We start from the raw sequence: 26,523 nt of genomic DNA on the forward strand, positions 1-26,523 counted from the left end.
GTTTTAATTATCTCACCTCCCCTGACTTAACGGCAGGTTCATGAGGTTCAACGGCAGGTTCAACGGCAGGTTCAAACATATGATAAATAAGCACCATCATATTAAAATGATAAAATAGTCAGTAACTGGACCAGCACCGCAAAGAAAACCAAAGAAATGAAAAGGAGTATCAACAGCCAGCTCAAATGTTTCCCAAACTAAATCACCAGAAGATTTGCTGAAAGCAAAAAGCAGACTCCCCCTTTGGAATGCCACCAGGGCCCAATCTCAACTGGAATGCTGCAGGTGGGCTGCAAGACACGGATTTTGGTCACAAGATGCCAACTGTGTTTCCAGTGGTTGGCAGTAGCCGTGAAAGAGCCTTCCTGGATGACCTCAGAGAGCAGCCAGGCTAACGGGGCAAACAGATCCACCTTTCAAACATGACAGGTTTGTGGGGTCGCACTTGGAATTGTGCCCATGAAAGGATGCCACAGACTGCACAGGGGCAAACTTTGCCCCAGGGCTGGGGTGTGTGTGTGCAAATGCACCAGCCTCCTTTTTGTCACAGTGCATGGGCTGAATTCCACATCTCCGGACAGTGTTCATGGGGACTACCTGGGACCATGTTCCTTGGGGACACAATCGTTCTTTATTTAAATAGTCCTTCATTAATTCATTAATTCGGAAGGGAGCCACACACCCCAAACCAGGTTGTCATTTCTGGCCTTGGCCAATTGGGGGACACAACCTTGGACTGTTAGCCATGAAAGATCACATTCAAAACCCTAAGAAGTGTGGCAACCTTGGGCAGGTACAAAGCACAGCGTGATCCCAGCTTGTTCACCAACTAGGGTCTGAGCAAGTAACAAACCAAACAAACAAGATGACAGCTTGGGCAGCTGTCAGAATCCAGTTTTCTCTTGAACTGGATTGATTATCCTCTACTGATTTTCCACTTCCCCTTCCTCCTGTTTAGCAGTAGAGCAGCCTGTCTTGGAAGCTGGTCAACTTTCCATTGCTGGGTGCCACGAAGCAGGGGCTGGGTGGCCACCTGTGGGGGCTGCTGTAGTTGTGGGTGCCTGCCTTTGCAGGGGGTTGCAATGACTCAATGATCTTGTGGGTACCTCCCCACTCTGTGATTTTCTGCTCTCTCTGCCATTTCCCTGACAAACACTGCAAAGTTTTTCAAACTCAGAGGGAGTGCCATATAACTGTGGAAACTCCCAAGATGGGGAAAATGTTAGGCATCTATGCAGAGGAGCCCTGTTGCTGATCATGGCTGGTGTATGTGGAGGGGGCTTCTCCTTCCATGTCTGGAGTGACCTTGCTAAATTGCATGTCCCTGATGAGCTGCAGGTTGAACATAAAGCCTTCTTATAAAAACCCCACAATTCACTCATGTCCAAAGTCACTGGGACAAGGGGTCGCTGGCTGCAAGTGTCGGAAGCTTTGAGAGGGTAGGGTGGCAAACTGGCCTCCATGGATCCCCTCCTTCCTGAATGAGCCCCAAGGTCATATGGATTTTGGGTCCAGAAGTCCTTGAAGGATCGGCAGTGCGTCTTGGCTGCTCCTCAACCATGCTGACCTTGGCACTGGCCCTCCAAAGGGAGTCAGCTCCTTCAGGGAGGAGAGGAGGGGAATGTCTGGGCTCCTGGATATTTTGCTAGGGAAAAGCGTTTGCCTCTCACCCTTTCGAAAACACACTGCAGCACCAGGTCCAGAAAGACCATTCTTGGCCTGACTACTAACTTCCATTTTGGGCCAAGGTCCTCACAGCTATGGTGGCGACCCTGAGCCGAGGGCTCCAGGATGAAAGGGATATTCTGGGCTTGCCTCAGCCTGGTTTTGGTCCTGAGATAGCCTTGGACATCCTCACAGATGATCCATGGGTGCCTGCATTTGCTGGTCCAGGCCATTGTGCTTGTCCACCGTCAAGCGGACCTGCTGCCCTCCCAGGGCTAGGGAGACTGCTTGGCAAGAGCCACTGCTAGGCTGCACCTTGCAGAGGCATCCAGGGCTGACCCGGGAAGAGCAGGTAAACCTGCAAGGCTACTGTCGGCCAAGTGGTGCCCTTCTGCCCAGCGCCTGCCTGCTGCCTCAGCACATTCCGGGCTCCAGATCGGGCTTGCTCAGCCTGCACTCGTCATCCGTGGCAAGTGAAGACTGACAGCCTTCTGCCCATTAATAATTAAACAAGAGATGCAATTCAGATTTCAAAGGTGCATCAATAAAACACTGATAAGCTTCACAGATGCTGAACCCAAAAAAGGCTGAGATATGCAAACATGCAGGACACTGCAAAGGAACCTAGAAGATTAAGGGCCAGGGGAGGTGTGGGGCAGCGATAGAGGAGGATCTGTGGGCCCTGAAGAAAGAAGAGGTGCCTGCACAGGCCAGAAGGCGCCTAGAGCATCATCTCCCACAGACACCAACACTGGCCTGAGAGCTGCAGCGGGTCATTTTTGTGTTATGTTTTGTGAGCATTTTGTAAGTAGCCTTGAGGGTTTGCTTTGGCAAGGGAAAGGCGGGAGATGAATTCAGAGCTGGAATCCCTAGCATGTATGCACTGCTGAAACAGAGACGCCTGTGTTGGCTCAGTCATGTCGTGAGAATGGATGATGGCCGGATCCCAAAGGATCTCCTCTATGGAGAACTCGTGCAAGGAAAGCGCCCTACAGGTAGACCACAGCTGCAATACAAGGACATCTGCAAGAGGGATCTGAAGGCTTTAGGAGTGGACCTCAACAAATGGGAAACCCTGGCCTCTGAGCGGCCCGCTTGGAGGCAGGCTGTGCAGCATGGCCTTTCCCAGTTTGAAGAGACACTTGGCCAATAGTCTGAGGCTAAGAGGCAAAGAAGGAAGGCCCATAGCCAGGGAGACAGACCAGGGACAGACTGCACTTGCTCCCAGTGTGGAAGGGATTGTCACTCCTGAATCGGCCTTTTCAGCCACACTAGACGCTGTTCCAGAACCACCTTTCAGAGCGCGATACCAGAGTCTTTCCAGACTGAAGGTTGCCAAAAACAGAAATACCAATCAATATCACATGGGGAGGGTTTCACGACACAATAATTGGGGGGTCAGCCAATGAAACGGATCCGCAGGAAACTCAGGAGGAGACCAAACAGCGTCCTTCACACACAGTGAAACTCACTTGCAAGCTGCAGAACTGGACATGCACACAGAGAAGTCACTAGGGCCTGCGTCACCCATCACCCCCATGATGGGACCTCCTTCCGTACTAGACCATACAGAGTACAAGACAATCTCACGTGCAAAACCTCAATGCAGGGGCATTACTAGAGTTGGGGTCACCCTCAATCACTGGCTAATATTAACACCGGATTGGTTCCCTGCTGTGTCATCATATCACCTCAATTGTTCTCTGAACAATCAGGGCACAATCCTAACCAGGTCTACTCAGAAGTAAGCCCTATTGTGTTCAATGGGGCTTACTCTCAGGAAAGTGTGGTTAGGATTGCAGCCTCAGTCTCATGGGTCAGTTTTGAAAATCCACTTTTTGTGGAAAAGAAATCCACTTTTTGTGACATTAGGCAGTTGTGTTTTCTTTGGCTGGTTATTAGGCCTTAAAGTTTGATGGAATGCAGATATTTCGATGTGGCTTGTTTAATTACATTTTGCAGGAAATTACTTTTTCAGTTACTATGTCTTCAACCTTTTTCAGACCACGGTCCAAATAAATAAAGACATAAGAGACTTGGAGACCCATCATCGATCCTGCCCCCTTCCAGGACCCTCGTCGCTGCCCACTCCTCACCCGTCATGCCCTCCCAGCACTATGCATTGTACCCAAATATTCATATTAAAAAGAGCAGAATTAGTCACCCTGGAGCCGGGGCACTAGTGAAAGCTATTTCAGCACCATTGCCAAGAACCTGAGCAGGAGTGGGACACCATATTCTGGTACCTGAAGGGGTGCACCACATGTCTCCCCCTTGACCTAGTGGTGCTCTAGTCCAGGAATCTTCAATCTTTTTCATTCCCACAATTTGTGGCAACACTTTAACTGAGGTTACCTGACCCCATTGGTTAGCCACAGCTGGAAAGAAGGGTTGGGCAAGGTACACCTTTGGTCTGGGGCGAAAAGACTCACAGCCCAATCCTATGCATGTTTACTCAGAAGTAAGCCCCCTTATAGTCAATGGGGTTTACTCCCAAGAAAGTGTGGATAGGATTGGACTGTTAGAGGGTTTGAAAATGCACTGTCCAAGACCCGTCCAAGACCCCAATTTTTCACTTAAGGATTTTGTAAAACCATTCTAGTGCCAGGATTTTTGCACAAAAAGATTCAGGACTGAGTTCTTGTAGCACCCTCCAGCAGGGCCCTTGCCAAGGATGGGGGAACTCTTTTCTCATCTGAATATTACTTAAAGCCAGAAGCCAAAAATAAAGGGCCCAATCCACCACCCGAAATGTCTTCTGTGTGAGCTCCCCATGAAATGAATAGGACCAGCCCCATTCTGCCAGCAGAGCCCTGCCCCAGGACTGCCTGGTTGGGGTGCTCATTGCTCAGGGCACCTGTTCCCAGGGTAGACCACCACAGCTCAGGGTTGGATTTCCACCAGACAGTAAGACAGTGAGAACGTTTGTTACAAAAGTTGATTCATTTAATTGGTGACTTGACTTGGATTTTATGTTGAGTTTGGAGGGCTGCTCACTATACCCACTATGCATCAGTAATTCTCCCGGAAGGAATTTGCTCATGAGCAGCAAGAAGTTGATGAATTAATGGCTCTTGTGACCATCCAAGCAGGCAGCACCAGAGAAAGGTGCCCCTATCTCGGGAAGGCCATCCAACCCACACCTGAATCCAAACCCAGAAGCTGGTTCAGAGAGGAGTTTTCCTTGACACAGCACGGAACCCAGATTTTAAAACTCCTGGTTGCTTTGAACCAAATCTCTGCTTAGCAGGACTTGGGCTAATTAGACCCCCCCCCTAGTTTTGTTCCCCTGCTTGTTGAATCCTATTGTGCAACTTTTGTTCATAAAACAAAACCTTTCAGCACACACAGTTGTTGAAACCTTTCAAAAACACACAGTTGGGGAATATATATATTTTCAAGTTAAAGAGTTGCCTTCATTTGATGGTGCAATCCTATGCATGTTTACTCAGAAGTAAGTCCCACTGTGTTCAGTGGGGCTTGTTCTCTGGCAAGTGTGGATAAGATTGTAGCCAGAGTCCATTCTGCATGAAATGCATCTAAGCAAGTTCAAAGTGCCTAAGACTGCAGCCCCATCCAGACTTTCCTGGGAGTCGCCCTCATTCGACACAATACGACTTGCTTCTGAGTGGACGTGCATAGGATTGGGCTGTAAGTCCGTGATTAAGCCACTTGTTAAAGCCCAATCCCATCATCCCCCACCCCCACTGGTGCAGCTGAGCGGAAATGGAGTACACTGTATCCAGCAAGGAGGTGGTCGATCAGGAGGCTTCAGAGGGGGAAGGGGATTTAAACCCCTTACCCCTTCATTTGCCTCCTGCTCCTCAACAGGACTCCTCAGAGCTGCAGAAGTTCTGTAGCTGGTGCAAATCTGAGGAGAGAAAAGGGACAAGGAGTTTGCCACCACAGAGTGTAGGATGTGGCGTATACCATCTGGTGTGATTCACTGCCAGATCCAACCCATCTGGCAGCCTTCCCATTCTCATTCCCCTCCCTTCCCACCTCATCTCCCTCCCTTCCTGCTCCCTCTGCAGCCTTACCTGCTCCAGCAGCCAGGGAGCAATGCCCCTTGTGGCCTCCATAGGAGCATTGTGGGTAGCCATTTTTCGACAGTGGAAGTATCTTCCACTGTTGCAAAGCACTATGGCTGGCAACTCAGTCCTGCATGGGATTTGCAGGGCTGTCAGGGCTGAACTGGAGTGGTTGTTTCCTTTAATTGCTGATGACCTGAAAGGGAGGCCCAGGGCTCCCTGGCCTTGGTCAATTTCCTGCTGTGCTTGCGCTCCCTTCTCACTGGTATCCTCTGGGGGTGGGCAATTCTGCAGGGCTCTGGCAATGACAGTGACTGAACAAGGCCGTCTCTCCCAAATGCAGGGAGAGTGAGGAATTCTCTGTCCTTGGAGAGGGTGCAAAGGAGATGCTCAGGGAATAGACTCAACAAGCGGTGGGATCCTCCAAAGGGCAGGATAAATCCTGCAGGCACACAGTGGGCACCACCAACATGCTTGTCACTTTGCAGGAAGTGAGAAGACAGGTCCCTGCCCCAAGGGGGTTACAATCTAGATAGAGGAAGGAAGGAATACGCAATTGCGCTTCTGCCCAGCTGCAACAGAGAACGGGGCCACTCTTGGAATACAAGACAAAACGTGTGGCTCTGACTTGCAGACAAGCAGGGAGCCTCAGCTGCCAGCCTTGGTTTGAAAAGGTTGGTGACCCTCCTGATCTTCTCCCACCCTGGCAGCAGTGTCTCAGGAAGGGCTCCAGGCTGGCAGGGGCCCACCTGCTTCATGGTCTGTTCAATGCAAGAGGGCCCAGCTGTGCTAAGGCTCTTCAGTTCTCCCCCAGTTGACCCATCACGGCTTTACCCCAATGGACAGGAGCGCTTTTCTCTTCTCAGTGAGGGGCCCCACAAGTCCACCAGTGCCCAGCCTCCCCTTCCCAGCCCCTGCTTTTCCTCCTCCTTCCTCTGGACAGTCAAGTGGCAGCCAAAAGGTCCCTGATCAGAGTCACTGCTTGGGGCAGGCAGAGGGCCTTTGGCCCACCCAGGCACTGTCTTCCTGGGAGCACCAGAGCACCCCCAGAAGCACAGGAAACGTGCCCACCTCTTGGTACTCCCCTCTAAGGCCACAGTGAGGACAGGCTGGCTGTGCTCGCCACTGACCCAGGGCAAGGCAGTGGTGGGGGGAGCAGAACAGAAATCGCAGAGGTGCCCACAGTTTCCCTGCTGGCCAAGCTGGCACAGAGGGCAGCAATGCCACCTGCTCTCACAGGGAAGGCTGGTGGCCCCTGCCCAGCGTGCAGCCCTGTCCCCCAGGCTCTTCTTCCAAGTCGGGTCTCCCCAGCCCCTCGCCTGGCCTGGTGGAGCCAGGGGAACTACTCGCGGGAAAGTTGGGGGGGGGGCCAAAGACAGGGCCCAGCTGGCCAGAGGAGGAGCAAGGAGGGAGGGCTGGGGGCTCAGAGCCCCCCCTCTGGAAGATGCAGGGGCCCCCTCACTGGGGAGGGCTTGGGCAGGCACGGCTGGGGGCTGGGACCCCCCCCCCGCAGCACCGGAGGCAGGGGGTCCGGCATCGCTGCAGAGTCAGCTGCAATCGGTAGCAGTGCGGCGCGCCCCCCCCTCACCTGAGCCCGCAGCAGCAGCAGCAGCAGCAGCAGCCCGCCCGGTCCTTCCTCCGCCGCCCGCCGCGGCGCTGGAGCAGGCGCGGGCCAGGCTGCGGAAAGGCTGGCCGGCCGCCCGCCCGCCAGCTCCGGCTCCGGCTCCACTGCCGGGGGAGGGCGCTCCCCAGGGCCGGAGGAGGCGGCGCTGCAGTCCTGCCCACCCTTACCTGGGAGCAAGCCCCGTTGACCAGAATGGGTCTCACTGCGGAGGAGACCTGCCTAGGATGGGGCGCAGAGGCTGCAACCCTTACAGGGGACTAAGCCCCATTCATTCTAATGGGCCTTACTTCTGAGCACACATGCTTAGGATGGGGCTCTCAGGGCCCCCCCCCTGCAAGTGAACTCCCACTCCCCGCGGCCCCCCCCCGCCCGCTCTGGGGTCCTCTGCTCTAGAGCCCAGTCCTTGGCATGTCTATTCAGAAGTCAGTTCCATTGAGTTCAATGGGGTCGACTCCCAGGAAAGCGGGGCTAGGACTGCAGCCCTGGCCAGCACACTCCGCACCCCCCCACGCCTGCCCGCATTTCTCCAGCATAACCCACTGCTAGGCTCAGGGCCCAATCCTAGCCAAGTTGCCAGTGCCAGGGCAGCTGTCCCCATGTGGGGGGGGGGCAGTCACAGAGGCCTCCTCAAGGTAAAGGAAAGTTAGTTCCCTTCCCTTGGAGCTGCACTGCAACGGCACCAGTGCTGGAAAGTTGGACAGGATCGGGCCCTCAGGCAGCCAGAAGGGCTACCTCTTAGATTCTGCAGACCAGCGCTGGGAACCACTGGGACCCCACTGGTCTGAAGGCCAGCCCAGATTCAAGCTTAGCCATCCTTCCCTGGGAGTAAGTCCCACTGACTATAATGCAATGTACTTCTGCATAGCATTGGGCTCTGTGTTTACTCAGAAATCAATCCCATTATAGTCAATAGAGCTCAGTCCCAGGTAAGTGGGGATAGGATTGCTGGCTGAAGGGCCCGAGCCTATCCAACTTTCCAGCACTGTGACTGCAATCCTATCCACACTATCTGACTATAATGGGACTGACTTCTGAGTAGACACACAGAATTGGGCTGCTTACTAGATGTGTGTTGGATAGTCATGGAGGCCTCCTCGAGACAAGGAGTCATTTGTTCCCTGAACTTGGGGCTGCAACAGGGGCTGGAAAGTCAGATAGGGCTGGGCCCCAAATCTCATCCAAATAGACTTGATTACAGCAGCATTTTAGCACACCTCTGGATCACCCCCAGCAATGCTGGCCCTGCCCACTGCAGACTGAATTCACACCTTCTTTGCTCCTGCAAACTGAACGTGGCACATCTTCCTTCCGGCCAGCCAACCACCCAGCAAGGCCCAGGATCACCAGAACGGTTGTGCAGAACTCACACACGGATCAGCTGTGCCAAGTTCTGAAATGTTACCATGTTTGTCTCTGCCTTCAGCTTCCAGGCCTGTTCAGCATGGCAGACATGGCCCCTTCCATAGGGCCAAAGGAACACAAGAGCAGGCAGGAGAACCATGCACTAATCCTGGCTGCTTTTCCCTCCACACCGAACAGGAGGGGGCATTTAAATTGGAACATTACTACGCATTGGGATTTAAAAGTAAGTCTGGGGTGGAGAGAGGGAAGTTCTTTTCTCTCACACACAACACCAGAACCAGGGGACAGTCACTAAAAAGACAAAAGGAAATACTGGATTGCTTTACCCAGCATGTCACTGGTCTGTGGAACTCCTTGCCACAGGATTATAATGGCATCTGCCCTAGATGCCTTGCAAAGGGGATTGGACAGATTTAAGGAGGAAAAGTCAGTCACAGGTGACAAGCCACAACGGGTACATGTAACCTGGTTTTGGAAGTAGGCTGCCTCTGAATGCCAGGTGCAAGGAAGTGGCAACAGGATGCAGGCACCTTGTTGTCTTATGGAGCAGAGACATCTGGTGGGCCCCTGTGAGATACAGGAAGCTACCCTGAGCCTGCTCCAGTGGGGCTCTTCCCATGCTCTTATGAGAAGGGTACAAGTGAAAGAGTGAGCACAATCCTACTCAGAAGCAGTAGACCTCTTACTCCCAGGCAAGAACGCATAGGATTGCAGTGTTGAACTCCCTCCCATAGTGCTGCAGCCCCTATTCAATGCCCCCCTCCCCGGACTTTGAACAGAAGTATTTTGGGAAATTCCATCACATGCAGTTCCAGTCACAGGCATCAGCCTGAGGCTGAGGAAGATAAACAACATCAGACAACCTCCTAAGGCTGTTTTAAAGCACTGCTGAAATCGTGCCTGCGAGGTGTGCACTCTCTCTCTCTCTAAGCAAGCTTGAAAGCACCACATAAATGCTCTCTTGTCACAAGGAGTTTGAGAAATGAACCCTGCAGTATAACAGAGAGCAGCCAAGCAAGGGCAGGTGCAAACTTGGGAGGGGTAAGAGTTGGACATCTGCCTTCCACACAGCAGCCCCCTCCCCATGAAGGGACGGGTCTGCAGCCATTGCATCTAGCTCTGCCCACAAAAGGAGCAAATGGAGCAGGGAACAGCTTGGTTGCACAGAAGCTCAGGGCTAACCCCCCAGCCCCGGTGTATAATAGCACATTTTGTGGTGGGATGGGGACCCAGCAGGACAGTGATGGGGTGGGGGACACAACACCCTCCTAAACCTTAGGATTGCCTTTCCTCTTGCAATTGACTCTGTTTTCCAAAACACCTTTTTTCTCTGTCACCTTGTGTGAAACAATCTGGAATATTGCATCCAGTTCTGGTTGCCCACATCTCAAAAAGGACATGGTGGAACTGGGAAAGGTGCAGAAGGGAGCGACCAAAATGATGAGCGAGCTGAGGCAGCTCCCTAATAAGAAATGGCTACACTGTTTGGGGCTCCTCAGTCTAGAAAGAAGACACCTGGGGGGGGGCATGATTGAGACATACAAAAGTATGCAAGGGCTGGATAGAGGGACGTTCTTTCCCCTCACACACAATACCAGAACCAGGGGAAACTCACTATAATTGTCTAGCAGGGGAGTTAGAACAGCCAAAAGAAAATATTTTACCCAAAGGGTAATTAATCTGTAGAACTCCTTGCCACAGGATGTGGTGATGGCACCTGAAAGCCTAGATACTTTTAAAAAGGGATTGGACAGATTTATGGAGGAAAAGTCAATCACAGGTTACAAGCCACAAGAAGTAGGTTACCTTAGAATGCCAGGCGCAAGGGAGGGCACCAGGATGCAGGTCTCTTGTTGTCCTGTGTGCTCCCTGAGACATCTGGTGGGCCACTGTAAGATACAGGAAGCTGGACTGGATGGGACTTTGGCCTGATCCAGCAGGGCTCTTCTTATGTGGATATGGAAACCTGCCAACTGAGGGTTTCATTTGTTTGTTTGAAAATTTATATCCCGCCTTTTACCCTGTGAGGGCAATGAAGGCGGCTTGCAACATTAAAGCAACAATAACAAAACAAAACCCAAAGGTTCACATGAACTGTTAAAATTACATTTGATTTGCTCACGGTGTGGAAGGGATTGTCACTCCCGAATTGGCCTTTTCAGCCACACTAGACACTGTTCCAGAACCACCTTTCAGAGCGCGATACCAGAGTCTTTCGAGACTGAAGGTTGCCAACATAATATTTGATTAAAATACCAGTCCATCACATCAGCTATCAAATGCCATCCTAAATTAAGGCCCCACTGAAAGGTCTCCAAGGAGGGAGCCATTTTTAGTCCCAGAGGAAGGGAATTCCACAACCAGGGTGCCACCACCAAGAAGACACGCATTTATTGTTGATCCACATCTGTTGAAGTGCACTGTAGACTATGAAAGCTTCTGCTACAAGAAATGGGATCACCTTTAGGGCACCATGACACTCTGCTCTTTTTCAAAACATTCCAGCTGCTTCTTTCCAATTGTTTGGGTGCAAACTCCACAAAAACTGGAACTGACCTCAGAGTCAACATGCATCCACTAGTTTACATTACAACCCAATCCTGTTTGGATGCCAGCACAGCATCAGTCATGCCCATCCAGGCAAGGCCAGCCCTCCCAGTAATGCTGGTGCAGCCCTCCCCAGGAACACCCCTAGTATCCATGGAAATCCCACCATAGCCCCTCCACCCACAGCAGTGTTCTGATGCCGGCATGTCATCAGTGCAATGTTCGTGTGTCATCAGTGTTATGTTGGTGCAACATTTTCCTGGGAGGGTGCATCAATGGGGCATCCATCATAGGGCAGACTCCTATGCTGTTGTTGCACTGGCATCCCTGGAGATGTGCTAAGGGTACAAAGAGGCATTTTTCCAAGGGGGGGCTCCTCTTCTATTTGGCAGGGGGAGAGTCACTGTCCCTTTTCACCCCACCACAGTATATCTTGTAGTGGCTTTTTAAGAACATAAGAACAGCCCCACTGGATCAGGCCATACATAGGCCCATCTAGTCCAGCTTCCTGTATCTCACAGCGGCCCACCAAATGCCCCAGGGAGCACACCAGATCACAAGAGACCTCATCCTGGTGCCCTCCCTTGCATCTGCCATTCTGACACAGCCCATTTCTAAAATCAAGAGGTTGCGCATACACATCATGGCTTTTTCCTCCAGAAACTGGTGGTTTTTTGCTGGTTTTTTGCTGGCTGGTTTTTTGCAAACACATAATGCCACTTTCTGCACCTCTCGTTAAAAAAATGTTATTAAAAAAGTTGTTAAAAAATACAAAATCCTCCCCCAAACCGAAAATATTTTTAAAAAATTAAAACATTTTATTTAATGGGGGTGTATGCACGGGGAATGACTGTGGCTGCACCTGTGGACACAATACTACCTCTATCACCTACCTAGTACACTTTCCTTTATAATTACAATTTATAAACAATTGCAAACAGTGTTGCCCAAGGCCAGGACTACAAAATGCAGCCCCCCCCCCAAATCACTTTCAGCTTTCTCCAAAAACCAGAAGTGCCATTTTTCGGCATTGTGAAGGCCTTCTGGAGGCCAGGGAGGCCATAGGCAGCGTCCCTGGCTCGTTAATGGTCTTTTAAGGCCTCAAAACTGTGCCTGAAAATGGGCCTGGTAAAAAAAATGGCAGCAGGGGAAGGTCCTGGCACTGCCCCTCCATTGAGTGGCACCCAGGGTATTGCCCCCCTGACCACCCCAGGAACACCACTGAACATAAATTTTGAATCAAAAACATGTAGCAATGCTTTCTGAACTTCTAACTTTTGGAAGACACCAAAATCCATGAAAAAATAAAACCATTTTCTCCCACCTCTAGTTAATTTGCTCTCCTCTGTTAACAGCTTTGTGAACTTGTTTTGTTGAAAGCGGTACATACAGTCAGTTCTCTTTATATGCACATTCACTTATCGGCAAGGGGCAGAATTACTACCTTCTCTCCTAATCCACGCCTCTGTTCTTGTTACCTGCTACGCAGAGACCTTCCAGAGGTTATAGGGACCTTTAGAACAGCACCTGTGACCAGTGTGGAACCCTTTAAAAAGGCCAGTGGAAGCTTCTGCAGGTAATTTTAACCCATTTCTGCCCAGCCCACAGGTGTATATATTTGATCTCTGTTGCGTATTTGCAACATTTGGCACAAATGGCTTAAAGGGGTCTGTGCTGGTTGCAGATGCATTCTGAAGGTCTCTGCAGCATTCAGAGATATTTTGGCACTTACTACTGCACTCTGCTGGCTTCCTGAGGGTCTCTGCCGGATTCTTCTGTTGGCAGGAAGGTACCCCTTCCTCTCCCCGGGTATCCCTTGTACCTAAACCCATTGATCCCATAGGTTTGTTATCTGCAAATTTGCTATCTGCGAGGGTTTCCAGGAACCTAACCCTAGCAGATAAGGAGAATGTAGATATTCTTAGTAGGGCAGGTTTTTTGATCAGGCCATCTGACCCCTGCTCTCAGAGAGCCCTTTTGGGATGGGTCTGGTGAAGAACTATACAAAGCATGTTCTTCCTTACAAATGGCACTGTCAGTGATGACTCAGGCTGTCATTCCACCTGGTCCAATATTAGAGATGGAACTTATATGAATGAATGAATGATTAGAGATGGAACTTATATGAATGAATGAAGGTCTTGCAATAGCTCAAGGCCTATAAAAAGCCTTGCACAAAGCAAGGCTTGCCTTTTCCATCACTGCCGCTGCGACATCAGATGTGAAACAGCAAGCAGTGGAGGGAGTCCTCATCCCACAGCTCATGTAAGAGGTTGAACAGTCGCCCTGATGCTGAGAGCAGTTGTGTAGGGCCAGCACGGGCTCCAGAAAGTCTCTAGAGAGCCAGAGGCTCATTGGAGACTGGGGGCTCCCCACGGGCCAGATTGGGAGTCCCTGAGGGCTGCAAGTGGCCCCAGGGCCAGGGTTTGGGCACCCCTGGTCTATACGAGCAGACAGTAGGTTGGCTGCCAAAGAGCCTTTAATACAGGAGATGCTGGGACTCCCTGGGGCATCTGGTGGGCCCACTGTGAGACACTGGAAGCTAAACTAGATGGGCCTTGGGCCTGGTCCAGCAGGACTCTTCTGATGCTCTTATGTAACCTGAGATTCCTGCATGGGGGGGGGGGAAACATACACTGAAGACTCTGTGATGCACTTAGAAAATACACACTGCACCACGGAGCTGCTGCAAGCTCCCTTCTAATTATTTTGCTTAAGCCCCCCCCCTTCCACCAGCTGCATAGTTTGTCCACTGTGTGAAGCAGGATCTACCAATGAGTAGAATTCTACTCACATCACAACACACACCCACCTGTAAAGAGAGGCATGTGTGCCTTTTCAGAGGAGTTCCCCCCCAACCACTGCTTACTAAAGCAAGCCTGAAAGGGGCTCCTCCTTAGACACCAAGTTTTTTGTGCTCCACACAGATCTTCTGCATCCCCTGACACCCCCCAAGGGGCTGGTTCAGACATTTTGTTCCCCTCCTCAAAGGAGATTATGGGGTTGAAAGGCAACAAGAGGATGAGGTTACCTTCAAGGGAGTTCCAGGTATCAGGGGTGACAATGTATGGAGCCAGAGAGGTAAGTTGCCCTCCCCCTGTCAACAGTGAACGGGGTCACTGGGAATCAGCCCAACATAGATCCAGTCCTAGGCAGGAAATGATCTGAACACACATGACAACAACAATGCGTTAGAGTTGTGTTGGGGTGTGAACCTCATCATGGTATAAGAATATAAGAGCCTCAGGAGAGCCCTGCAAGATCAGGTCAAAGGTCCTTCTAGTTCAGCCTCCTGCATCTCAGTGGTCCACCAGATGCTTCAGGGAGCACACAAGACAACAAGAGACCTGCATCCTGGTGCCCTCCCTTGCATCTGGCATTCTGAGCTAGCCTACTGAGGTAGCCTAGTACTCCTACAATCAAGAGGTTTGTGGCTTGTTACACATGGCTTGTAACCAGTGATGGACTTTTGTTTCCATGGTCTTTGTTTGGACTTTGACATTTGTTTCTGGTGAGTAGAGGTGTTCTTAAACTATTTTATTTTTTCACAGATTTCATCTTCCCCCCCCCCCCCGAGGAAAAGGGCAGAAAGTGGTGCTGTGTGTTTTTGTTCCAAGAGCATATTTTTATAAATTATAATTGCCTTAAAAGTGTGCTAGGTGGGTGACATTGGTGCTATAGAGGCTGCATATAGATGCAGCCACAGGCATTGCCCATGCACCCCCAGTCCAGTCCAGTCAATCATCATCATCATCTGCAGATTAGCCAAGGTTTTTTTTTTTGCAGATATTGTGGTTTTGTTTCGTTACAAAAATGAGAGGTGCAGAAAGTGGCATTATGTGTTTTTATTTTGTTCGCTACCACGTTTTCCAGACTCACAAAGAGAGTCTGGTCCAACAAGAAGCTGACGGAACATACCAAGATCCAGGTCTACAGAGCTTGCGTCCTGAGTACACTTCTGTACTGCAGCGAGTCATGGACTCTTCGCTCACAACAGGAGAGGAAACTGAGCGCTTTCCACATGCGCTGCCTCCGACGCATCCTCGGCATCACCTGGCAGGACAAAGTTCCAAACAACACAGTCCTGGAACGTGCTGGAATCCCTAGCATGTATGCACTGCTGAAACAGAGACGCCTGCGTTGGCTTGGTCATGTCGTGAGAATGGATGATGGCCGGATCCCAAAGGATCTCCTCTATGGAGAACTCGTGCAAGGAAAGCGCCCTACAGGTAGACCACAGCTGCGATACAAGGACATCTGCAAGAGGGATCTGAAGGCCTTAGGGATGGACCTCAACAAGTGGGAAACCCTGGCCTCTGAGCGGCCCGCTTGGAGGCAGGCTGTGCAGCATGGCCTTTCCCAGTTTGAAGAGACACTTTGCCAACAGACCGAGGCAAAGAGGCAAAGAAGGAAGGCCCATAGCCAGGGAGACAGACCAGGGACAGACTGCACTTGCTCCCGGTGTGGAAGGGATTGTCACTCCCGGATTGGCCTTTTCAGCCACACTAGACGCTGTGCCAGAACCACCTTTCAGAGCGCGATACCATAGTCTTTCGAGACTGAAGGTTGCCAATACATGGGGAAAAAAACACACCACTACAGGTGAGTAAGACAGGATTAGGCTGTAATCCTATACACTCTTTTGTGGGAGGAAGACCCACTGAGCACAGAGGGACCTCATTCTGAGTAGACATGCCTAGGACTGCGCTGCAAGTCTTACTGAACATGATGGGCTTACTTCTGAGAAAAACAAATAACATTTTTCAAACACCTCTAACCAGGGCCAGTCTTGGGAACTGTGGGGCCGACTGGAAACAACATTGGCCCCCCCCCGGGGGGGGGAGAGCAGAAGGTCCACAGCCAAGGTCCGTAGAATCACGTCATGACATCTATAGACACTTAGGCTCATGGGTTGTGGGTGCTTGCCTTGGGTGCCACCCAGGGTGGCGGTGCTTTCTGAAGGACTCCTGTGGGGAGGCTCTGCCCCACCTGCCTCCCCAAACCTTACAGACAGAAATCATTTAAATCTGGAGGGTAGAAAGGAAGGCCCTCAGGATGTGTGCTGCAAGAGGGCCAGGAGTTCCTGGGCCAAAGGGAGAGAAGCACGTCTGAATGCGAAACTGCACCCAAGACCAGAGCAGAGGCCTGGCGCGGGAGGGGGTCCCTTAGGCGTGGGGCCCAGTTGGGAGCACCCAGCGCAGCCGTGCTGGTGAGGCGTGCGCTGCAGCCTGCGGTGGGGAGGCAGTCACAGAGGCTGCCTCAAGATCGTTCCCCCGACCTCATTGCGGTGCTGGAAAGTTGGGCAGGATGGGGGGCCCTGGTCCGGCTGGCTCCAGCCCTGGTGAGGGAGGGCGAGCGAGAGCCCCCCCTGCCCCGGAGCCTCGCTCAGCAGCAGGCTGGGCTGGAAGGGGCCGGGAGGCTGCAGCAGCAGGAGGGCGCGGAGAACCCAGGAGTCCGGGCAGCGCCTCCTGCGGGCTCCCGCCTGCCCAGCCCCCGGGCCGGGCGCGTGGTGGCGCTGCAGTCCTTCCTCTTCCTCCTCCTCCCTCCCGGGAGCCCGGCAAGCGCCGCCCCGGAGGAGGTCAAGGGCGCCGCGCGGAGAGGGTGCCTGCCGCTGCTGCCGCTGCCTCCCGGCGCTTGCGGGGCTCCTGCCTCCCCCTTCCGAGGCCCGCAGGTACCGCCGCGACGGTCTGGCGGAGGGGGGGGGCTGCAAAGGGGGCGCGTCCCCCCTCCAGTTCACACGTGCACCGACAGACGCGTGCCGCTTTGCAAGAGGCGAGTCAGGGCGCCCCGGGTGTGGCTGCAATCCGCATGACCGCCCCTTGCACCACATCAAGTAGCTGGGGGGTCGGATTCAGGGACGTGCAGTGGGTAGGGAGGCAGGGGAGGCACTGCCTCCCTCCCCGGAGTCCTTCAAAAAGCAGCACCTCCACCTGGTGAGGTGCTCAAGAACTCTCAACCCACTTGCGTGGGTTGAGAGTGCTTGAGCAGCCCACAGGAAAGCAGTGCTACTTTTCAAAGGGGGGGGAGGTTCTGCCCCACCTGCCTCTCCACCCACCGCAGGCCCTGTTTTGCCAGATTCTGAAGCCATGCTCCACCTAGAAAACCTGTGCCCACTTTCAGCTCATTAGCTTCCCTTCTTTCCCCAACAATGGCCCTAGTCCTGCTTTGCAGCACTGCTGGATCCCACCACCAGGGTAGCTCACCTGTTCAGCCTGCAGAGGTCCTCCTTCTTTCCCTCTCCTGCTAGCAGCTCCTCCAGCCACTACAACAGCACCTTAGTCCTCAGCAGGTCTTGGGCAAGGTAGCCACACACTTATCTCAGTGTCTCCAAAGTCTATTCAGCCACCAGTAGCTCCAGGAGTCCCTTAATCTGGTCTCCCTCCTTCTACTACCCATACCCAATTCGCCCTTCATCAGGTGGTTTTATGCCTGTTCAAGCACACCCTCTGCTGAATGCCCAGGCCTTACCCTTAAAGGGGCCACTGCTGACACCACATTCTACCTCCTCCCAGATCTTCCAGGATTCCAATACAGGCCCCTAGACAAGGCTCCCTCCCAGGCCTGGGACAGGGAGGGGACAGCATCAAGCTTTTTTAACATCATGCATCCTGCAGTCCTTGCAGCATCATGTGATCCTGGCCATGCTCACTTGGGAGTGAGGCCCATTGACTACAGTAGGGCTTACTTCTGTGTAGACATGCCCAGGTTTGGGCTCCAGGGTTAGTGCTGTGTCCTTTGACCCTGACAGTGGCCTTGGCACTTCAGGAACAATTAAACCCATTTTGGAAAAACAGCCCCAAATTGCTGGAGGTGGAGAAAACCTCCACTTATTTTTTGGCAGATTTTGGTGTTTTCCAAAAGTTAGAGGTGGCAAAAGCGGACTGGGGTGTTTTTGTTTACATTATAATTATAAATTAGAATTGCTTTAAAAATGTACTAGGTAAGTGATATAGTGTCAGCTGATGTGCAGCCCCCCATTAAATAATAAATGAAAACCAGATAAAAGGGTTTTGCAGATTTGGGGCTTGTTCTTGTTTTTTTGTTTACAAAAATGAGATGCTCAGCAAGCCATGTTACTGTTTTCATTTCATTGCCATGATTTTCTTCCACCTTGACCCAGAGCTCAAAAAACATATCAAGAGGCTGTAAGAAGAAAGCAAGAGCAATAGATAAGTAGAAGCAGGTGAAGAAATGAAAGGTCTGGGGACAACAGAGGTCTTGGCCTGCCACCAGAGAGACAAAACACAGGCGAAAGCAGTCCACAGCCGGGCTGCCATTGTGAAGATGGCCCTGGTTGCCCCCACTCTTGCCCCTGAGGCTGAGAGACCACTGAAGAAGAACTTGAGGTCCTTAAGAGGGCAGGCCGTTCTTTAGGTATCAGGGTGGGAGGAACCTCACCTGTTGGTTTCGTGCCACAGGTCAGGAGTTGGACCCTGTGGGTCCCCTCCAACTCTACGATTCTATGAGGCACCAGATAGGGGCTTCAAATCTTACTCATTATCTTCTCCTGTCCTAACCTAGATGAGCTTCACCTTTGTCCTGAAGGTCCAGAAAGGACGCACAGTTTTCCGGTGTCACCATCATGGCTTCCGCTGCATGGCCAAGGCTGTACAAGTATCGACCTTCGTCCCGCCCTGCCCTCCCTTGGACCCCCAGGACATTGAGAAGCTGCAAGACTTTGTTTCTCGCTCCCAGAGGCTCTTTGTCTTGACCGGAGCAGGGATTTCCACCGAGTCGGGGATCCCGGACTACCGCTCTGAGGGCGTGGGCCTGTACGCGCGGACCAGCCGGCGGCCTGTCCAGCATGCAGAGTTTGTCCGTAGCGCCAGAGCCCGCCAGAAGTACTGGGCCAGGAACTTTGTGGGCTGGCCCCAGTTCTCTTCCCATCAGCCCAACACGGCACATTTGGCCCTTAGGAGTTGGGAGTCTGCGGAGAAGCTGCACTGGCTGGTGACCCAGAATGTGGATGCCCTGCACACCAAGGCCGGGAGTCAGCGGCTGACAGAGCTGCACGGCTGCATTCACAGGTCAGACCTTACTGCTGGTGTGGGGGGTGAAAGGATGCTCTTTCGCTCCTGACCGCTTCCAGACCCTGCCTTTCAGACCCCATTTCCTCGCTGGCTCTACATGCTGAAGGATAATTGTTATAGAGCCTGTTAAAAAACAGGCACGGCGAACAACGGTGCATGTCAAAGGCATAAAACCCTTTTTACGTTTATACTTTCCTTGTCAGCCTAAAGGTTCAGTATATATGATGAGAGCATCTTACAATTCACCTCCAAGAAACATACTGTGTACAAAAGGGATATGGAAAGAGGTTCTTGGCCATCTTTTCTGGCCCCTTCTGGGTTGATGTCTGCTTCCAGTTTTGGAAGGGCCTGGGACGGGGGGGAGGGGGGGAATCAAAGGAGCTGCAGCTGCCCTTGAGGGTCCTCCACATCCAGGGCACTTTGCAAACTGGAAAAGACTTCTACCCTGAGGAGCTTACAGTTCCCCATAGGGAAGAGAACAGAGGATGGGGAGGGAGAGAGAGGAAGGCAAAAATTACACAGGCCAACACAAATTTTGTTGACGTAAAAGTTAGACCTGTTCTTGGGTATGTTTGGGGAGCTGAATCCCAAAAATGGCATCGGTTTTGCCCAATTGACCCTAGTTTTGCCGGTATAGCATAGCCACCTTATGCACTGATTTCAGCAGCTTCCTCATGAGGGAACTGTGGAAATATATGAATCAGCATATATATATGCCATACCCCAAAACTAGAGCCGATCAGGAAAAGCAGGTCCCATTTTTGGATTCAGCATGCCAGAAATATCCTAAGGTCATTCAAGCATTCTTGGCAACTGAAAAAAGAGGTTTTTTGCCTGTATATGGATGAATATGGTTCATTTCAAGGGGCAGCGTAACCCAGAACGCAGTCTGATACTGCCTTGGTTCTCAGCCTTTGCGCTTCAAAACAAGTCCCCCAAACCCTGATCGTGCCGCATGTGCGCTGCCGTGAAACCCAGAAGTCTTGCACCTCCAGGTTTCCCAGCAGTGTGCAAGGAACATGGCAAGGAGGGGAATGGTCTGCTTTAAGCTCAAGCAGGCAGTCAGTGTGACCTGCATTGACAGCAGCTTGAATGGAGGGGGGCAGACTTTGAGCAAAAAGCCCCAAATCCCCTGCAGACCCCTTGCAATCTGCTGCCATTTCCTCTTCCAGGGAGTGGGAGGAGGAGGAGGAAGGAGAGGTGGACACCTCCCTGCTCTGCCCTGTCCTCTCTGAGTCACCACAGATTGGGGAGGGGTCCAGTCTCAAAGAACACCCTGGGGCCAACTGGCCTGCCCAGCTGCTCCAGGGGCTTCCGCAGGCAGCGGAGAAGGGAGTGCATAAACATCCTTCCTCGTCCTGCAGGGTCTTCTGCCTCAGCTGCGGGAACCTGACATCTCGTGCCACCCTCCAGGAGCACTTCGAGGCCCTGAACCCCTCATGGAGTGCCGAGGCTTATGGTGTGGCCCCGGATGGAGACGTCTTCTTGACCGAGGAGCAGGTGCGCAACTTCCATGTCCCCCCCTGCAGCAGTTGTGGCGGACACCTCAAGCCAGACGTGACCTTCTTTGGAGACACCGTCAGCAAGGAGAAGGTGGACTTTGTGCACCAGCGCCTGGCCGAGTCGGATGCCGTCCTGGTGGCTGGGTCTTCGCTGCAGGTACAGGGGGGTTGATGGGGAGAGCTGCAGCTCAAGACGTGCTAGATGTGCTGTTCTTTGGACCTTTGCCCCAGAGCTAGCCCATAACATTTGTTCCCTTACCTTAGGGCTGCATTATGGCAGCACTGGTGCTGGAAAGTTGGATAGGATTGGGCCCTCAGTCACTACTACTCCCACTTACTGGATATGGGAAGGGCGGGGAGAACAGAGCAGAAGTGTGGAGCCCACTAACTCTCCCTTCCTCCACACTTCCTGTTTCATTCATTCACTTGAATGCAGCAGTTCTTGACTGGGAGGTATAGGGGCCTGTGGGGGATCCAGGGATGGGCTTGGGGAGAGGATGTTCCATGAAGCTAGTGCAAAAAAAATGTTTATGTACAATTTTCTGGGGAAGGGAGTCCATGGCTTTCATCAAACTCTCAAAGGGATCAGTGACGCAAAAAGGTTCAGAACTTCTAACTTAATGTGTCTTTCAGTCATCCTTGCATCAGCCTTGGGAAGTGGTTATTATTCGGGGTGGGGTGGGGGGTTGAGAACCAGGAGTTCGCAACTGAGCTGAGTTTTGAACCAACCAAAAACTCAGCTTCCATGTGAACTGCTGGCTCTCCACCTCCTGCTTGGCATAATAGCCGACAATGTCCCAGAGCCAGCTTGGTGGTTCTTTCTCCCTTTGTTGTGCAGCTCCTGCAGGGCCTTCATCCGCTTAACCAGCCCTTGCTTTGCGTCCTGGCAGGTCTACTCTGCATACAAGTTTGCTCTTGCAGCCCAAGACAGGAAGTTGCCAATTGCCATTGTCAATATTGGGCCCACAAGGTCTGATCACTTTGCCTCCCTGAAGCTGAATTCTCGCTGCGGAGAGCTGCTGCCCTTGATAGTCCCTCGATGACCCACATTTGCACCCGGGGAAGCAAACTTCCAACCGTAAGTACTCCCAGGTTGGGGGGGGGGAAGCCTCTTAGCCTTGAAATTGTCACATTTTGGGGCTGGTCGTTTGTCTGGAAGACAGCCAGGATCCACAAGGTAGGGTCACCAGCAAGGCAAAGTTCCAGGACTCTGTAGGGCCTTGGTGGCAGAACTGCTCAGACTGAAGAGGCAAGCCTGAGGCAAGTCAGAAAGAGCCTTTTATAGGGCCAGTATTGGCTCCCTAAATTGGGCTAGTGGGCTTTCATGTTGTTAGGTTGGGGCTGTGGAGCAAGGATAAGCTCAAAACATTCCTCTACACTGCCACCCGGGAAGGGTGGCTCGAATTGGAGGTGCCACAACCAAAAGGCCACCTCTCTGGCCACCACCTGATCTCAGCCAGCAGGGAAGCCCAGTGGAGGAAGAAAGGAGTCAGGCAAGCTCTTGTGGGGCTTTCCAAGCAGCTAGTCTTTGACTGTGACACATACCCTTTCAAGCATATGTTCAGGGTTAGAAACTAAAGAAAAAAAAACTCCAAACATGGATACTCAGAAAGCTGGATTCTGTGCTTGTGTCGTGGTGCAGCATTCAAGATGGCACTGCGGGTGGGTGACGGGGTTTTCTGCTGTGCAGCTGGACAGTGGGTGACCAGTGGTTAGGTCAGAGCAGTTAAGCATCTGCTTCTTCTGCTCCCCACAGGCCCTGCTGGTGTCTGGGCTGGTCACAAACTCGTTTCGCCGGCAAGAGCCAAGGCTTCCACAAAATGGACATTGCAACAACAGGTCCCCCGAAGAAGCCGGTCAGCCTACCTTTGGACCACCTTCAGAACTTCCTCTCTTCCTGCGTCAGGTCCCAGCGTCTTCCGGTGCAGGCTGGTTCTTTTCTCTTTGCACAGTGCTGCAGTCGTGAGACAGGCGCTGGGACACTTTTGCTTACACGTGAATCAATCCATCTCCGCTCAAATAGGTGGGGGTAGGCAGAAAAGGCTCCCCAGAAGGCGATGCTTCCTCCCCAGCTGTCGTGCTTTGGGTGGAGCAGGAAGAAGTGAAATGGAAGCTGTGGAAATGGTAAAAGGACTTAGTCCACTAGGATGTGGCGAGGGAAGGAAAGGTCCATGGGGCTGACTTGTTGTGGAGGCTCCAGCCCTACAGGTAGAGACTGCTCCTATCCAGGGTGTTGGTGGTTTTGCATTCCAATTTATAAGCAGGTTCTTCTGCTCAGCCTCTCTGCTCTCCCCCCCCCCCAGTAAGGGTGGCTTCCAAGTTCCAATCCAGTTAACATTTAGCAAAGTAAGAACATATAAGGAAAACTTCTGACAAAACAATTGAATTGCATGAAATGGATACCAGCATCCCAAAACAGCCACTGTACAAGGAGCCCAAGTTCAGCCCAGCTGGAATCGCAGTCAGTGATGAAAAGTGGTGCTGGACTCGACTGGGAGGAGGACTTCAAGGGGCTTGCTGGGGGGGAGTGTCATACCAAGGGTGGGGCAAGGGACCGTTCACCCCAGGTATCGAATGTGGCACTCAGTGGCAGACAGTCCTGGCCTCTGCCTTGAGATTCCCCCCCCTGAGGGGGGGAGCCCAGGTCTGCCTTCCACTTGGAATGACTGGTAGCTCTGGCATTCACCAGGGGATCTTGAGGTGGAAGGCAGGCCTGCACATGGCTTTGTGCAGCCTGCCCCGGGTGTCAGACACCTTTATACCACTGACACCTTACACCACTGCTGAGGGGGATCTCTTTTCAGCAAGGGTGTCATCGCAATCGGTGCAGCTCCTGACATGCAAGTGGGGAGACAGAAGGACTTGTGACATGAATTCAAAACCGTTTATTGAACGGGTTTGTGGCCTGTGTCTGCCAGGCAGCTCACAATCCCTTTGAGTAAAGATGTTTTTGAGTTAACAGTCCCAGCAGGAGCAAGTTTCTGCCTTCCCCCCCCCCCCCGGGGGTGAAAGAAAGGAGGCTCTCACCCTCCACTTCACGCTTGCTCAGGTTCTGCTGGTCTCTGCCTCAGAGGTGAGGGAAGGCACAAGGTCTGCCTGCACCCAGGTCCGTGAGCATATGCCCAGGGCTGGATACCCGCAAGCCAACAAGGCAGCCACCTCCGTTAGCAGATGGGTGGGTTGTGGTGGTCCATGTCTGTCCACCTCCCCGGCTCCACTGCTCCTCACACAACTTGGATTGGAAAATGGGTGGCACAGTGTGATCGGGTGTGTGCAGGGTAACAGTTGCTGCAGCTACTTGGAAGCTAAGCAGGGTCAGGCCTGGTTAGTACTTGGATGGGAGACCACCAGGGAATACTGGGTGCTGCAGGCTTATACCATAGTCTTTCAAGACTGAAGGTTGCCAACCAGTGGAAGAGGAATTGTGGAGGAGAGAATCCCTGTGGTTTCAATTACTTTGCGTACGCAGAACTGCACAGTTCTGGTGTTTCTGTACTGTGTCAAAAAATGCCCAATATTCTGAGGACATGAAGCTGGATCAGAACGGAACGCCCCCCCCCCCCCCCAGTATTCCTTGCGGAAATCCCAGCAAGTACTTGATGGCAAGTCTTACACTGGACCCGAGCCCTGTGGGGCTGTTGCGTAGGATCCTGGCAGGATGTGTGTGTGTATGTGGGGGGAAGAGGGGGCACACAGCTCCTGTGCAGCCTTGCTGACGGCTGTACAGTTGGGAGGGCCTTTTTGGTCTCTTGTTTTCTCAACACATCAGTTTCTAAAATGGCCAGTGATAATGACACGCGGTTTGACAAATGACAGTCCTTGCTCCCAGGTAAAACTGTCACCCAGATGCTATCCCCTCTTGTGATGGATTATTAGTCTCCAAACTAGATTTGCTGCATGCAGTTGATGGGCAGGCTTTTTACCAGAAGGCCAGTGCCTGCGGTGTCATGACATCCTGCACTTTCAAGCATCTGAACACATATGTACGGGGAAAGACAGTCCCGTGGGCTATAGCCCTGAGCAGTGACTCGTGGCTAGAGTTGGGAGAACATGGTTTTATTTTTTTGTGGATTCTGGGGTTTTCCAGAAATAAGAAGTGTAGAAAACAGTGTTGTGTGTTTTTATTCACAATTTTCATCATCATTACAAGTTATTATTGCTTTATTATTATTGCTTTAAAAGTATACTGGGTGGGTGATGTCAATGGTATAATGTCTGCATATGCAGCCACAGTCATTACCCAGGCACCCCTCCCCCCCACAATGGAGGTAGATGCAGGTTTGCTGTTGCAAGAAACAACGGTGCTTGTAGGCCAGCGTTGGCCATCTGCTTTTGTTCTAGCACATGGGTCGCCAAACCCTGGCCCGGGGTTTTCTTCCATCAATCTATCCAATCCCCTTTTCAAGGCATCCAGGCCAGATGCCATCACCACATCATGTGGCAAGGTGTTCCACAGGCTAACAACACAATGGGTAGAGAAATATTTTCTTTTGTGACCTAGCACTCAATGGATGTCCCCTGCTTCTGGTGTTGTGCAAGAAGGAAAAGAACTTCCATCTATCCATCCTCTGCATAATTTTATACATCTCAATTATGTGTCCCCCCAGGCACCTTTTTTCTAAGCTGAGGAGCCCCAAAGGCTGTAACCTTTCCTCATAAAGGAGGTGCCTCAGCTCAGTCATCATTCTGGTCACCCTCTTCTGCACCTTGCCCAGTTCCACGATGTCCTTTTGGAGATGTGGCAATTGTGGAGTGCGTGCTGTGCTGTGGGGGCAACAGCCAAAGACCTCCAGGCAATCGCTGTGCAGTGAGTCTCCTGGAACCAACTTCTGGCCACCTTTGCCTGCCTCAACCCACATGGGTGCGGCCCAGTAGAGAGGCTGTGGCCTTTGGGTGGGGAAGAAGTGGAGGCTAGATCCAACCTGCATGGCCCTCAGGCTGGGGAAGGGGCTCCTGGACAGCCCCTTTGTCAACACCTGACCCTCTCACTAGCCTCGAGGCAGCCCAAGGTGGACTGTTGAGGACACCACACCAATACAGCCATAAGTACACACAGCATTTTGGGTTCAGTTTTATTACTATTGCTTTTGTCAAAATAATATATTTGATACAAATTCAGTCAGCTGGTTTACTGAGAGTCTAGGAGAGAGACAATATGAAGGTTCAACACGGGGTGGTGGTGAAATCACACACTCCGTTTACTGTGGAAAAATACCTGGACCAAAAAACACTTGTAGGACCTCTGCTGTGCTTCACAAGGGAGCCACCTGGCACCCCCCCCTCACAGGCCAGGGTGAGCGGAGACCCAGACCAGGGAGTCCCCTTCAAGAGGCACTAAAGGGAGCTGTGAAACTGCCCAACTTGGGGCCATGAAGCCGCGCTGGGACTCTGCTCTGTCACAACACTGCAGCCGGCTGGATTCAGGTATTGCAGAACTGGGCTTCTACCATTTGCACAGATGGACACTCCCAAAGTCAGTGGCACAGAGACAGGAGGAGAGGCCCAGCCTGGGTCACACTGGCCTAGAAAAACACCAGAAGAAAAGCCCAGGCAAGGGCCACACAAGTAACCCTTATGATCACTGGTGCTTGACAAACATGGCCCACTAACAGGACATAGGTGGATAATGCCATTTGTGGCCTCCAAGGATCATGTCCAACACCTGGGTCACGTGCAGCTGGCTGGCAGCCACCCTCCAAGGAAGGTATGTGGAAGCAAAAGCATGTGCCAAAAGCACTGTTGAGGCCACCACTGAGCCCAGC

At 52.1% G+C, this 26,523-nt stretch overlaps 1 protein-coding gene across 1 annotated transcript; it reads left to right on the forward strand.

Annotated features, from left to right (window-relative positions):
- The first annotated feature begins 16,807 nt into the window (after positions 1-16,807).
- Positions 16,808-24,869, forward strand: SIRT4 (sirtuin 4). The gene is made up of 5 exons (XM_066609764.1): positions 16,808-16,900; positions 18,751-19,256; positions 20,624-20,918; positions 21,652-21,839; positions 22,518-24,869. Exons 2-4 carry the CDS (start codon positions 18,751-18,753, stop codon positions 21,802-21,804), a joined length of 954 nt encoding a protein of 317 aa, XP_066465861.1. The 5' UTR covers positions 16,808-16,900; the 3' UTR covers positions 21,805-21,839; positions 22,518-24,869.
- The last annotated feature ends 1,654 nt before the right edge of the window (positions 24,870-26,523 follow it).

The sequence above is a fragment of the Tiliqua scincoides genome, chromosome 14, assembly GCF_035046505.1.
Source record: "Tiliqua scincoides isolate rTilSci1 chromosome 14, rTilSci1.hap2, whole genome shotgun sequence".
NCBI lineage: Eukaryota > Metazoa > Chordata > Lepidosauria > Squamata > Scincidae > Tiliqua > Tiliqua scincoides.